Source organism: Dendropsophus ebraccatus, chromosome 15 (genome assembly GCF_027789765.1).
Source record: "Dendropsophus ebraccatus isolate aDenEbr1 chromosome 15, aDenEbr1.pat, whole genome shotgun sequence".
Taxonomy (NCBI): Eukaryota; Metazoa; Chordata; class Amphibia; order Anura; family Hylidae; genus Dendropsophus; species Dendropsophus ebraccatus.
In genome coordinates this window covers 22642017-22655328 of record NC_091468.1, presented here as the reverse complement: position 1 = coordinate 22655328, position 13312 = coordinate 22642017, and the positions used below count along the sequence as shown (strand labels likewise).

Genomic DNA, 13312 nt, shown 5'->3' with positions numbered 1-13312 from the left:
TTTGAGTGGCCATTTTTATATTTTGGTGCAGAATAGGAAAATTTGGATTGGGTGAGACGGGTCATTTTTGCTTATATTCTAGTTTTTATAAGACTTTAGTTAGCTTTAGAACCTGGGTGCCTTTTAGGGAGAAATTGGTCTTGTAATCTTAAAGGAGCTGTCTAACATTAGAATAAAAATAATTTTCTTTTTCCTCCCTAGTAACACCGCCACTCCTGTCCATAGGTTGTACTTGTTTTTGCAGCTTATCTTCGTTCAAGAAAATGGTGCAGTACCAGGCACAGCCATTAGTCTGGAGTGGGGCTGTTTCTTGATGAAGGGCAAACCCTTTTTTCTAATCCCTTACACAGGCCTTTAGAGGAATTTTGCCTCCTCTTACACTGATTGTAGCCTTAACAGGCAGATTTATACCTGGAATCACCAAAATGCCTTGAGCAGTCACACAATCTAAATCACTCGTATGATCTACCTACAAACCAAGAGTGGGTACAGTTATAACTCGCATATAAGGAACAGGTTGTATTCACCTAAGAGTGGAAACTACACAATAGTTAGGCCTGCTGCTTAGTTATTTATCTTACAATAAAGTGAGTATTAAGCTCCCCCTAGTGGTGGGTGCAGATAATCATGGCTGATACTTTACCTCTGCTAAATTAGGGCTCAGCTATGCTTAGTGACTCCAGCTTATCCACACTGGAACTTGTTGTAGTTGACCATCTACCTCCTGACGTATCTAAGGCTCAGGTTGCTGTTCTGTTCTTCCCCCATGCTTTACACTGCAGATTGGCTGCTGTGTATAAGCACAAGCTCAGCAGAGGATATTAGTTATAACAAAGACATATAATAATTATATTAGAATATATAATATATAAAAACCTCTGCACATAGACTGCAGAGAACAGACCTCAGTAACAGTGCTTAGGCGATATTCAGATGGTGCCGATTTCTCCACTGTACTGCGCATGCTACAGAGCAGAAAAAATGCAGCATGCGCTTAATACTGTTCTTCATTCAGAGACTTCTGCATCATTACAGTGACCTATGCAAAACTGGAGCCCTGCTCTGATATATATTTATAGATTATGGGATGTTCAGTGTTTCATGGGATGTTTTTTCATGTTATCAATAAAGATGAAGTCACATGATTTACCTGCTCATTTCTGTTATTCCATCTACAATGGATGACAGTAAGAATCATGACAAATATTGATAAGTGAAATGGACTATTAGCTCATTATTCATCAACAAACATGGCCACTTTTTTCCACAAACAGCGCCACCAGTTTGGGTGTGGGTTTTACAGCTCAGTTCCATTTGAAGTAAATGATGCCACACACATCCTGAGGACAAGGGTGGTGCTGTGTTTTGCAAGCTGTGTTTTTTCTAGCCCTGGATAACCCCTTTAATAAGCTACTCTAGACTACTCTGCAACAAATCTGCATGATCTGTAGCATATTCATCCTGTGTGAACATTTCCTTAGGGTCCTATTCCACGGGCCAAGCAGGGCCCGATCAACGATGTAAACGAGCGGCGATCTGCTAGATCGCCGCTCGTTTACTGGGCCTATTCCACAGCCCGATGATCGTTGAGCGAGGGCTGCAGGGACATCGTTACCTATGTCCTCGCAGCATACATTACCTGTCCAGGCTTCTTCTCCGCGCTGTCTTCATCCCCGGGTCCCGTGCGCTCCATCTTCAGAATGGCCGGTCAGCTGACAGGCCACACTCAGCCAATCACAGGCCGCGGCGGTCCCGGCCTGTGATTGGCTGAGCGCTCCGTCAGCTGACCGGCCATTCTGAAGATAGAGCGCGCGGGACCCGGGGATGAAGACAGAAGAAGCCTGGACAGGTAACTTATGCTGCTGCTTGTCAAATCGGTCACCTGCCGCGCACAGCTATTCAATCGTAGCGATGCGCGGTGAGGGAACGATGATTTTAGGTCTGGCCCTAAATGAATAATCAGCCAATGACACGATCATCGGCTGATCGTTTTCTCTATTTCACCGAACGATAATCAGCCGAATCGGGCCAAATGGGGCAGATCATCGTTACTGTGGAATAGGGCCCTTAGTGTCCTTTATACAAACACCCAGAAGCCATATTGATTTTCAGCTCATCCAGTTTATGTTTTACACATCACAACAAGACATTTTTATTAAAATCTTTTTGTATCTTTTTCGCTTGACGATATCTAAGCTATGAGTAAAATAAATATATAACGTTTTAGTAAAATACCTAAGTCTACACGTCTCAAAATGTATGATTTATATTAGTGAAGAAAAATAATAAAAAGAATTCAATAAGTCCGTAGAAAATATAAAGTCCGTATTCGGAATGTGCTACAGATAAGTGGTGCAAGATACGGCCAGGATGAGGAAATGGAGGCCAGAACTCATCATATACCGGAGAATGAGCAATACAGAGTGCGACCTCCAGAGGGCGCCAGAGGCCTGTAGTCCCATCTATACCAGGATGTACAGATGTAGTGTAAATCCATTCAAATACTTGAGTCTGAAAGTAGAAATCCTTCATATTGAAGAGGCGACACTTGCAGGAATGAGGAGCATCGTCTTCCGGCATGAAACTTATGCCAAAGTTCTTTGTCTCGGTTTGATCCTCGGGTAGAGCTAGAAGCAACACAGAGATTAAAAGTTATATAGTATACATGATAGGTTATACATAAGGACCCAAAGTACACAACCTCCCCCAAGATTCCACTGTGTTGCCATTACCTCCACTGTGGAGGAGCTGTATCCACCCAAAAGTTAACATACACTGGAGGCAGATGACACCACATATTTTCTTAGATATGGCGTTACAAATCTGATGGCAGTATTACTTACCCCGAGTAGATTACGTGGGACATATCCTTCCTTGTCCTGTAAGCGGACCCACCACCAGTCCGTTTCATCGTCATCCTCCCTGCGCAGCACAGTCATGCAGTCTCCTTCCTTCAGGGTCAACTCATCATCAATTTCCGCCTCATAGTCCCATAAAGCGTAGATGACGCCACGGTTCATGATGCCCATCTTCTCCTGGACGCCTGTATATACAAGACACACGCTGTCAGTACTCAACACACAGAAGCACAGTATGTGGGTGATCCATGCACCACAAAATTAGATCTACACAGGGTAAACTGCGGTATAATCTTAGTGCACCTTATTGGCTTCACCATCATACAAACAAACACAGCGGTGCCTTGGATTACGAGCATAATTCCTTCCGGGACTGTGCTTATAATCCAAATCAGGCAGTGAGAATCACAGAGCTGTGCAGGAGGACAGAGAAAAACTTTTCTATACAGCACAGTGAATGGCTGAGTGTGAGTGCTGGCACATTATAGCACCAGTGTGTATAGCTGAGTGTAAGTGGAGGCACATTATAGCAGGAAGAGAGGACGGGAAATACAAGGATTGAGAGACTGCAGGGAGTATGATGGAATGAGCAGGACAGATGTGGGCACATAATGCAGCACTCTGTCCAGGGAGAGAGGGGTTACCTCCACAGTCCTGTCCCCTGATGTAAGCCCCAGCCTGAAGTGGATCTGCCATGATTTGGAAGGTGAAGGAGAATTCCTTGGTCAGAGCACAGGGCTGTAGATCCAGCTATGCAGACTATGCCCCAACCCCCACTAAGTACAGGGAGCTCTTTAACCAAAGCAATGCTCTTAAACAAAGTTACAATTTTGAAAAACTGTGAGCTCTTCTTGCAAAACGCTCTTAATCCAAGTTACCACTGTAGTCTGGTTTCAGAATTTTTACTATAATACCTGCCCTGTACATGGAGAGTTCTCACTTTATACCTTGGCCCCTTTGTGTTGTGTACCTTGGAATGTCATCACGTGTGTGATTGTAAAACCCATGTCTTCCCTATTGTTGGGGTGACGCCTGCACTCAGGTGTCTTTATAGTCAGGAAAACACAGTCATTACTTTTCAGTTTTCTCGCCTTACATAACTTTACTGCAGGACAGGCGGCTTTGGCTGCTCATAAATGGGTAATAAATCTTAAACCTATTTTGGGATTAGTGGCCGGATCACGAGGATGGGAGCAGGGCCGCTCTCTGGTGCAGCCCTAGTACCGTACACAGTTCCTACAACCTATTCACGTTACACAGGTGATGTGTAATGTGATGGGACAGCACAGCTCTGCACATGCACTACTGGCAGACTCACCAGTACAAAACTACATCTCCCATCATGCCCTGGGAAACTACAGTCCTTCAGCTGCTGCAGAGCTACAACTCCTTTAATACCAAAGCAATCTATGGCAAAACTACAATTCCCATCATGCCATGAGAACCTGTGGCTATCCAGTCATTGCAAGACTACTGGGAGTTGTAGTGTGCTACAGCTGTGTGTTTGCAATCTTTTGGTACTCTATCTGTTGCAAAACTGCTACTCCCATCAAACACAGAGATAAAGGCTGATAGAAGTTTTGCAACAGATGTTCTTAGGGCATGATGGGAGATGTAGTTTTGCAACAGCTGAAGGGGCACTGAAAGCCGGTGACTGACCCCATAAACAAGGATTCATATCTCAGGTCTATTGGCGTTGCAGAGATCACCTTCTGCTAATGACCACACAGACCCAACCACAAAGGGTTAATGCAAGTTCTCCGGTGACTAATCTAATCAGCAGGCAAATGATTATATTCTCAGCCCCAGGCAGTGAGGCTGAAGTCCTGTAATCTGTCACATTCCAGGCGTTCATGTAATCCACCTCCTATTATATCGCTGCCAGCCAGGAGACCACAACCCCTCCAATACATGGTGGGGGACAGTATAGTCTATACATGCAGCGTATTCATCATAATAATACACAGAGGAATTATTGGCCAAATCATGTAATAAAGACAATGATCAGCCAAGAAGCTGAAAGGTGAGCATGTTTTTTCCATATGAGGGAAGAAAAAGTCACTACTAGACTATCCTCCTGCCAGATTTGAGGATGGACTTCCCCTTTAAGCAAATATTTCTTCTGTATGTCTAGTTGTTGAGTTCACATACTGTGCTGGGTATCTGGTACTTACCATACAGGAATTGGGAGCACTGGCTGTACCCCTCCTCCATCTCCTCACACTTGTCTGCTGCAGTCTGTCTGTCGCTATAGGTCATGGCGAACACGGCTGCTCCAGACTCCACCAGGAACTTACACACCTGAACATTGTTACAGGAGGCGGCGCAGTGCAGCGGGGTCCTGACAACACAAAAAGGATTCTAGAAAACCTTACATATCTCCATAAAGGGGCACTCTATACTATAGTAATATACTTTCTGTATCAATTGCCCCAGATTTTTAACATCTCCTTGTGATGAACACACAGCTCTGATAATGGTCAGGGTGTCAATCACAAGATCAGGGGAGGCTTCTTAACTCTTGAAGGTCCTTTGTAAACCTAACACAGACGTACCAGCCGTCGCTGTCTGCCGCATTTACATTCACTCCAAACTGTACGAGGAACTTGACGATCTCTGTGTGACCAGCGCACACGGCATTGTGGAGGGCGGTGATCCCCTCATCATTGGGCTGGCTGGGGTCTTCCACCTGTGGAGGAGGAGAGGAAATACAACATTACAGCTCCACATTCCATGTCACTGGCAGAGCCCCAGGATTTACAGCCACATTCACTAGCACAATAAAACTCATCCATCAAAGACAGCGAGAACAGGACGGGCCAAGGTTATTACCGCAGTGATGAGGAGAGGGGGACAAGGACGTTATTCAGAGAGTTATACAAGGGAGGGGGAAAAATAAGAGGGAATTCTAATTATAAACACAGAATAAGAGGTTTATAATAACTCACTGCACAACAGGAATGATATAACCAGGATCAGCGGGTCACACCAGACCTTGGCAGGGATAAAATACAATACACTTTCTGTTCTCGTCAGGTCGGATCTGTTGCAACATGGATATGAACCATGCTGACAGACCCCACCAAATTCTATAAAAAACTTTCCTCTCACAATGGCAAGAACAGTTCTGCATGTTGCCACGTACCTTCTGTCAATGTAACGAAACCTCAGTGTATGGCGTGCAGAGCCAACAACACCAAGTAGCATCACTTCTAGAGATGAGAGAACCGGGTTCGGGTTTGAGTCCATCCGAACCCGAACGATCGGCATTTGATTAGTGGCGGCTGCTGAACTTGGATAAAGCTCTAATGGTTCTTTTAGACGGAACGATTATCGTTCGAATTTGCACGATAACGATCAGATTCGAACGATAATCGTACGTGTAAACGCTGCAAATGATCAAACGACGGGCGAGAAATCGTTCATTTTGATCTTACAACATGTTCTTAAATTGTCGTATGCAAAAAATTGGCAGATCGTTCCGTGTAAACAGTCGTTCACCGATTTAACCACTGTGTGAGATAGGCTTAAGCGGTCGCAAAATGATTGCAAAACGATTTTTCGGTACGATGTATCGTTCTGTCTAAACGCTGATCTTTATAAAAAAACACATTGTTCATTCAAAATCGTTAATCGTGCGATTGGGCGAATTATCACTCCATCTAAAAGCACCTTAAGGTTGTCTGGAAAACATGGATACAGCCAATGACTATATCCATGTTTTCCACATAGCCTTAGGGCTTTATCCAACTTCAGCAGCCACCGCTAATCAAATGCCGAAAGTTCGGGTTCGGATGGACTTAAACATGCTCGAGGTTCGCTCATCTCTAATCACTTCCATATGTAAAGGGATTGTCTTATTAGTGCTTTCTGGTAACATCTGCTCAGCCAATTAGGCTAGGTTCACACTGCATCTTTGCAATCTGTTTTTTTCATTCATTTTTTGCAAAAAACGGATGCATTTGTGTGCATTCGCTTTGATCCGTTTTTCCATTGACTTCCATTGTAAAAAAAAAAAAAAACACGAATCAAAACGGATCCGTTTTTTTTGACAGACACAAAAACGTAGCTGACACTACTTTTGTGTCCGTTAAAAAAAACGGATCCGTTTTGACCCTTTTTTTTTTTTTTACAATGGAAGTCAATGGAAAAACGGATCAAAATTGACGCACACAAATGGATTGCAAAAACGCTGTGTGAACCTAGCCTTACTGAGATTACATGTATGTCATGCAGAAAGCAGGGCAAGCTGATCAGCAAGGATCAGGCAGGTGAGTATAACATACTGATAATTTTGTGGTGCAGACAATCCCATAACATTCCCAAGAACATTTATAGGGAACTCATTCATACAGCAAGAGAATTTTTGCAGACAAATCTATAGCCAAAACTTTAAATCCCAAGTGACGTCACTTACTTCATAGATTATTCTCTGGACGAGGTCAAACTCTCCTTCCAAAGAGGAGTCTAGAAGCAGAGCGAGGGGGTTGAACCTCACCCTCATCCCATGATTGATCCTCTCTGAGCCAGTCTTCCTCAGGTTTGTTCTTTTACCCTATAAGCAAAAGGATAAAAAAATTAAAATATATTTTATTAGAGATAGATATTAAAAATAAACACACCAATGGCCGCACTTGCATATCACCATCTATCTGGCCCCTACTTGGACTTAACCCACCAAATATAATGGACTTGATCACTGACATATTTATAGCAAATCCAAAGGAGAAACGTCTGACAGATTTGGGTCTCACCACAAGGACCTGCACCTATGTCAACAGAGGTCCTTCTGACTTTGCTACCCTCTTTATTCCCGTCTACAAGAAGTACGGAGAAAACATGCATGTGCCATAAATGACTGTGTGACTGCTGAATCAGACTACACAGGGTTTGTTTGTAGTCTGTAACTATGGCAACAAAGATCTGTGTACAGAAAATGAAAGCTCCATATGCATGCATTGAAACAATATATAACTATATATCAGTATATTGGTTATGTTACTTATGGCTGTGTGATTTAGGAATGTACTGATCTTACATTTTTTCATACTGTCAGCTACCTGCTTTCGTCTCATCATCATCACTCATGCTGAAGTGACAGTCATGCTAAACATGAGACAATACTTTCATATTTGTCTCTTTATAGCACATAAAATATTAAAGCAGTAACCGATGGCTATAGACTAAATGAGGTGTGAATGTAAGCTGTCCATTACTTACTGGAGGGAGGGAGAACTGTCCGGTGATCTCTGGTGGACTCAGGTTACTGGTATCCTCCACTACATTGTCCTGGTCTCCGGCAATGGGGTATGGAGGTGGGGGATAGGGTGGATATTCCTCAACATAGGGTTCAGGGGGTTCTGGCAGCTCTGGAGTCGGCTCTATTTCCACAGCGGTAGGGGGGATACCCTCAAAGGGAATTCCTTCGGGAATACTGTCAGGACCCAGTTCTGGTGAAGGGACCTCAATGTCCTCAGGAAATATATTTACCACCTCCTCAGGAGGAACAATGTCCATGACATGCAGAGTTGAAGAGGTTTCTGAGGAGACTTCAGTGTCTATGTCTGCAGATATGGGGGTCCCTTCTGCCGAGCTCTCAGAGATGGAGGTGACGGGAGTCTGTTTAGGGGCAGAGATAGTCTCCATGGCAGCCAGAGTCGTCCTCTGGTACAGGAGCTTCTGAATATTGGGTCCATTAGGTCCTTCAGGCTCAGTGATAGAGCTGCGTTTTTTCAGGGGCCGGGGAGCGTTGTAGAGCTTCTTTCGGAGGGCCTCCAGGTCTGCGTCGCTCTGGTTCCGGTAAGGGTTAGACAGGAATGGAAGCAGCTTGGTCGGACTCAGGGGACGGGGAATTCTTTCAGTCTCTGTGGTCTCAGTACCAGGAGCAGAAACATCAGCCTCAGGTTCTGGGCTGCCCGATTTACTGTCTACCGGGGAGCCATCTGTGGACAGGTTACCGTTCTGCTGGCTCTGAGCTCCTCCGCCAATCACTGGTTTACCGTAAACTGCAAAGATAGAGGGAAATTTATTAACAGATTTGCACAATAATTTGGCATATATAGCATGTATCTAATTTACCACTAGTATGCATCAAACTACATCATACAAAGTAGATGCAGATAGTAGAAGGAGGAGGTACAAGCAGATTCTTTTCTCTGGCGGATCCAGGGGGTACCATGCAATGCCTCATTTCACCTGTGGTGGCACTGCAGAGAAGCCTGAAGATTACAAGTGATCACCAGTGATCATTTTATATTTATAGCACATTACTAAAATACTCTGCAACTGGTTGTAGTCAATGAATAAAACATTTACTTTTAGTGGGTAAAAACTTGTACAGATCTTGCCCAACCAAAAAGTTTACAAAGTGGCTTTCCTGCTATTAAACCCATCAGGTTGGTCAGGCTTCCTGTCTTTGGAATCGAAAAACAAACAAAAAACATAGCTTTCCTCTTGAAACAGCGACACTCTTGTCCTTAGTTTGTACATGGTATTTGACCTTACTTTCACTGAAGTAAATAGAATCAAATTGTAATACCCCACACAACATGAGGACAGGTTGTGAGTGGCGCTGTTTTTGAAAGCAGGCAGCTATGTTTTTCTAATCGTGGAAAACCCCCTTTAAAATGTGCAACTGACACAGTTATCAGAGTTACTGAAAACAATTAAGAATTAAAACACAAAAGTAAAGATGAGAAAGTTGCAGAATTGTTCCCAAACACAACAACTAAGCACCAGCAAAATAAAAGCTAAAAAGTTGTGCACAATTACAATTAGGTTCTTACCGCTGGGAAAGTGTGGCCGGGTCTGGGCTCTGGTGAGTGCCCCCTGCACGCTGTAGTTCTTGCCTGGGTTTTGATGCTGAGTGTACATAGAGTAGATAGAACTAGCGGCTACTATCTGAGGCTTGCGGAAGGGTGGAGGTGGCGGCTCTTTCACAGGTTGGGGTGTAAATGGACGCACCGCTACTGCAGGTGGAGTCTCTATCTTGGCAGGAGGAGGGCTTTCCTGTCGGGCAGGCACAGGGACCCTCTGCTGCGGTGCTCCTTTTTGCTTGCCGACTGCAGACGTCTTACTTAGGGCAACATCAGACGGAGGCGGTGGAGTTCCTTGACCATAATAAGGCAGGTTTATCTGTTTCGGTTTGGAAGGAACCGGCGGTGGCACCTTGGTTACATTTTTATTAGAAGCCTAAACAAAGGTAAAAAAAAAAAAAAAAATTAGGTGGATATTAAAACATCACTCCTGTCTACAGGTCATGTCTGGTATTGCAGCTCATCTACATTGAAGTGAAAGAGACTTCTATGCAATACATAGCCAATGAATAAAATACTGATTGCATGGGGTCTCCGTGTCGGGACCCCCTGTATTAGAGCTTCCATTCTTCCGCAGTGCAGTACCTCTACATTCAATGCATTAGACTGCACCGCAGGTCTCTAGGAGCGCCACTATACTTGGAATTACAGGGGTCTCAGAGGGAAGACCTCCAACTGCAGCATACATTTAAAGGGACAGATCGTACATTGCTGCGAGGTCCGCATATCACATTCTGGACTAGGACTGCAGAAAATAAGATTTATATTGAGACACCTCATCCGCCTACCTGGGCATCTCTCAGGAGATCTTCACTACTCTGATTCTTCCTCAATGTTCCAAAATTAGGTTGTGCTGGAGGCTGCTGGACGGAATCAAACATGGAGCTGGGTCTGATCCTCTTGTCTTTATCCCTCACGGACGGGTCAATGTCCGAAACTGGAAACAATGCAGTGAAGAGTTATACATAAGGTGCTAAAGCTGTAGTCTCAATCCTGTGCACTCTCTAGGTGTTGCAAATGCTATCAGGGCATGCTGGGAGTAGTAGTTTTGCAACAGCTACAAAGGATACAAACACCAGAAACTGATTAATTCTTTCCCAATTGTCGGCGATTAGTATTTGCTGGAAACAACCTATATCTACTGTAGATAAACGTTTTAGTGCAATCTGTCATCTTTCCGTGCAGGTTATTCCAGTGTATTATTCTGTTATTTGAATGCACTGGATGGATACTACTGTATGCAGCACTCATGCTAGTAGGTTTAATGCTCTGTCCTGTGCACTCACCTGGGGCAGCGGTATTCAGGGGGCCCTTCGGTGGTCCCTGGCTGTTGCCATTTACAGCGCTCCAATCAGTGCCAGCCTGCTGCTGAGGTTTGATGCTATGAATCCCCGTCCCTGGCAAACACAGGAGGCACAAACATCAGCACAATGGATACTTCAGCTGTCAGCTAGGCCCCCAGACAAACACTGGATTCACTGTGCATCTGGATGAGCCTGATCTTTATAGTGTCACAGGGTGCAGACAGCAAAGGGGTTATTGTTAAAGGGACACTGTCCCCATCTAAAAGATCAGCTTGTGGTGTCGTACAGCCATCTACATTACTGAAAATTCTGGTAGGAGATACAGTCACTGTCTAGTAGCTGCATCACTTTATATAAACCATATAACACATGAGAAAGGTTAGGATATGAACAATGTTGCAGTCAGTGTGAATATATTTGGAGGATATGGGATTTGTTTGCCTTAAAGGTGCTACCCCAGGATTAGCATCTGACCAATTAGGGGAATGGGGGGCTCTTGTCTCACAGGTGAATGAAGCAGTGTAGATGCTCAGGCGCTACTCCATTAACCTTCTTTGGCACAATAAAAGTACAGCACTTGGCATCTTCAGAAGTCCCACAGTGAGTAAAGGAATTGTGACTCCATTTACTCTGTAGACAAGGCATTTCCATTCCCATTGATTAGTGGAAGACCCAGCAGATACTTATCCACAAATCCTTCATGTAGTTGTATTCTTGGCATAACCCCTTTAGCGCAGGAGCAATGTACTTGCAGCAGGTGAGATAGTTACCAGATGGTGCTTTGCCCTGGGATGCAGTCTTCATGTTGGGCAAGGTCTGTGACTTCAGCGGCACATCAGGCACTTGTGTGGTAGCGGTGCCTTCTGGGTAAGCAGGTTTAACCAGCAGCTCAGGCCTGGAAGGCAGACGAGGCATGGTGGCGGACTGGATGTAAGGGCCGACGGCCGCCACTCTGGAGCCGCTCGCTACCTGCTGAGGTAGATTCCCGTCAGATGAAATCTAAATTGAAGAGAGGTGGCAAGCTATTCAACACAAAGACACTCACACAAAGCAATATAGCAGAAGACAGGCAGCATGCACCATGGGGGAAGGGGAGGCATAACAAATCAGGCAAATGCATGGTAAGGATCAGCTATATGGTACATGGGATCTCCAAAAACAATGCATATAAAGCAGATTACAAAATGAAGGCTCTATGGAAATTCGGGATTTTATATATTGCCAGCCAGATGTAGAAGTTTAGAGAACTGGCAAATGGCCTGGTAAGATATATGTCCCCCCTGCCCATACAAATCTGCAGGTGGCAGAACCAGAGAGCACCACCCATCCTGTGTGAGTGGTCTGGCCGCTGAGCTCGGTGCCGTCTGCTCTGGTTGTTCGCCTCTGTCTGATCTCATAAATGGCAGAGGATTTATCATCATCACATTATAAGAAATCTGTCATCTCTAGGACAGACGTTCTGCTCCAGTTTTTAAGATTTCTGCTTGCTGTCAGGGAATGGAAGCATTCTTGTTTACATCCACCACTTGTACAGTTCTATCCAGTGTAATCAATCCCGTGTGAGCTCAGAAGTCTACACTGATACACTGTAGTAAATCAGGACAAGACAGGGAATTGTTCTGAGGACGTTTCAGTCTAGGGGAGAGTGTCACAGCTTTAGCTGTCGTGCCATGATGGGAGTTGTAGTTTTGTAACAGCTGAAAAGCTGCAGTTTGACACCCCTGGTCTAAGCGGAATACTGAAACAAACCCCAAAGCCCAGGTTCACAAATGTCCGATGATCCAGCCTAGTTGCACCAGATCACAAATGCATCAGATACAACATTATTTTAACCTAGGGCAGAGGTGTCAAACTCAGTCCCTCTAGCTGTTACATAACTACAATTTCCATCATGCCTGGACAGTCAAAGCTAAAGATTTGGCTGTCCAGGCACGATGGGAATTGTAGTTTTGTAACAGCTGGAGGGCCTGAGTTTGACCCCCCTGCTTAAGGGTACCTATGGCAAATGTCCCTATAATTCCAGTGCCGTGTCCCATGGCAGCCTATGGGACAACCGATTTAAAACAACCTGCTTGTGTGTGTGTATCACTCGACAGTATAAGGTTGGAAAAGGTTTCCAATGATTTTCCCCTTTACTGAAAGCAAGCAGAGGTCTTAAAAATGGTGAACAATGTACATTAGAAAGTAGCTGATAAAAAACTTTGATGTAAAGCATGAATCAGCAGAGATATGGATTGCTCCAGCAGGGTGACCCATACACAGGCCCCATTCATCCCAGCTGGGCATGCGGGGCCCTGGTTCGCCCTATCTGATCATACTGCACATTGAGATGCCT

General features: G+C 44.6%; 1 protein-coding gene across 4 annotated transcripts in view; it reads right to left on the bottom strand.

The window, feature by feature from the left end:
• Window positions 1-2101: 2101 nt before the first annotated feature.
• TP53BP2 (tumor protein p53 binding protein 2) overlaps window positions 2102-13312 on the bottom strand; it is a 36133-nt gene continuing 24922 nt past the window's right edge. For 3 of the 4 annotated variants that reach the window (XM_069955543.1, XM_069955542.1, XM_069955545.1), the window contains 10 exons: window positions 11748-11976; window positions 10960-11070; window positions 10462-10610; window positions 9644-10049; window positions 8079-8863; window positions 7276-7413; window positions 5414-5547; window positions 5033-5199; window positions 2844-3043; window positions 2102-2627 (listed from right to left, as the gene is read on the bottom strand). In XM_069955543.1, the coding sequence (XP_069811644.1) occupies window positions 2586-2627; window positions 2844-3043; window positions 5033-5199; window positions 5414-5547; window positions 7276-7413; window positions 8079-8863; window positions 9644-10049; window positions 10462-10610; window positions 10960-11070; window positions 11748-11976 (2361 nt within the window). In that variant the 3' untranslated portion in view covers window positions 2102-2585. The remainder of the gene's footprint in view (window positions 2628-2843; window positions 3044-5032; window positions 5200-5413; window positions 5548-7275; window positions 7414-8078; window positions 8864-9643; window positions 10050-10461; window positions 10611-10959; window positions 11071-11747; window positions 11977-13312) is intronic. The other variant, XM_069955544.1, reaches the window with a different exon arrangement.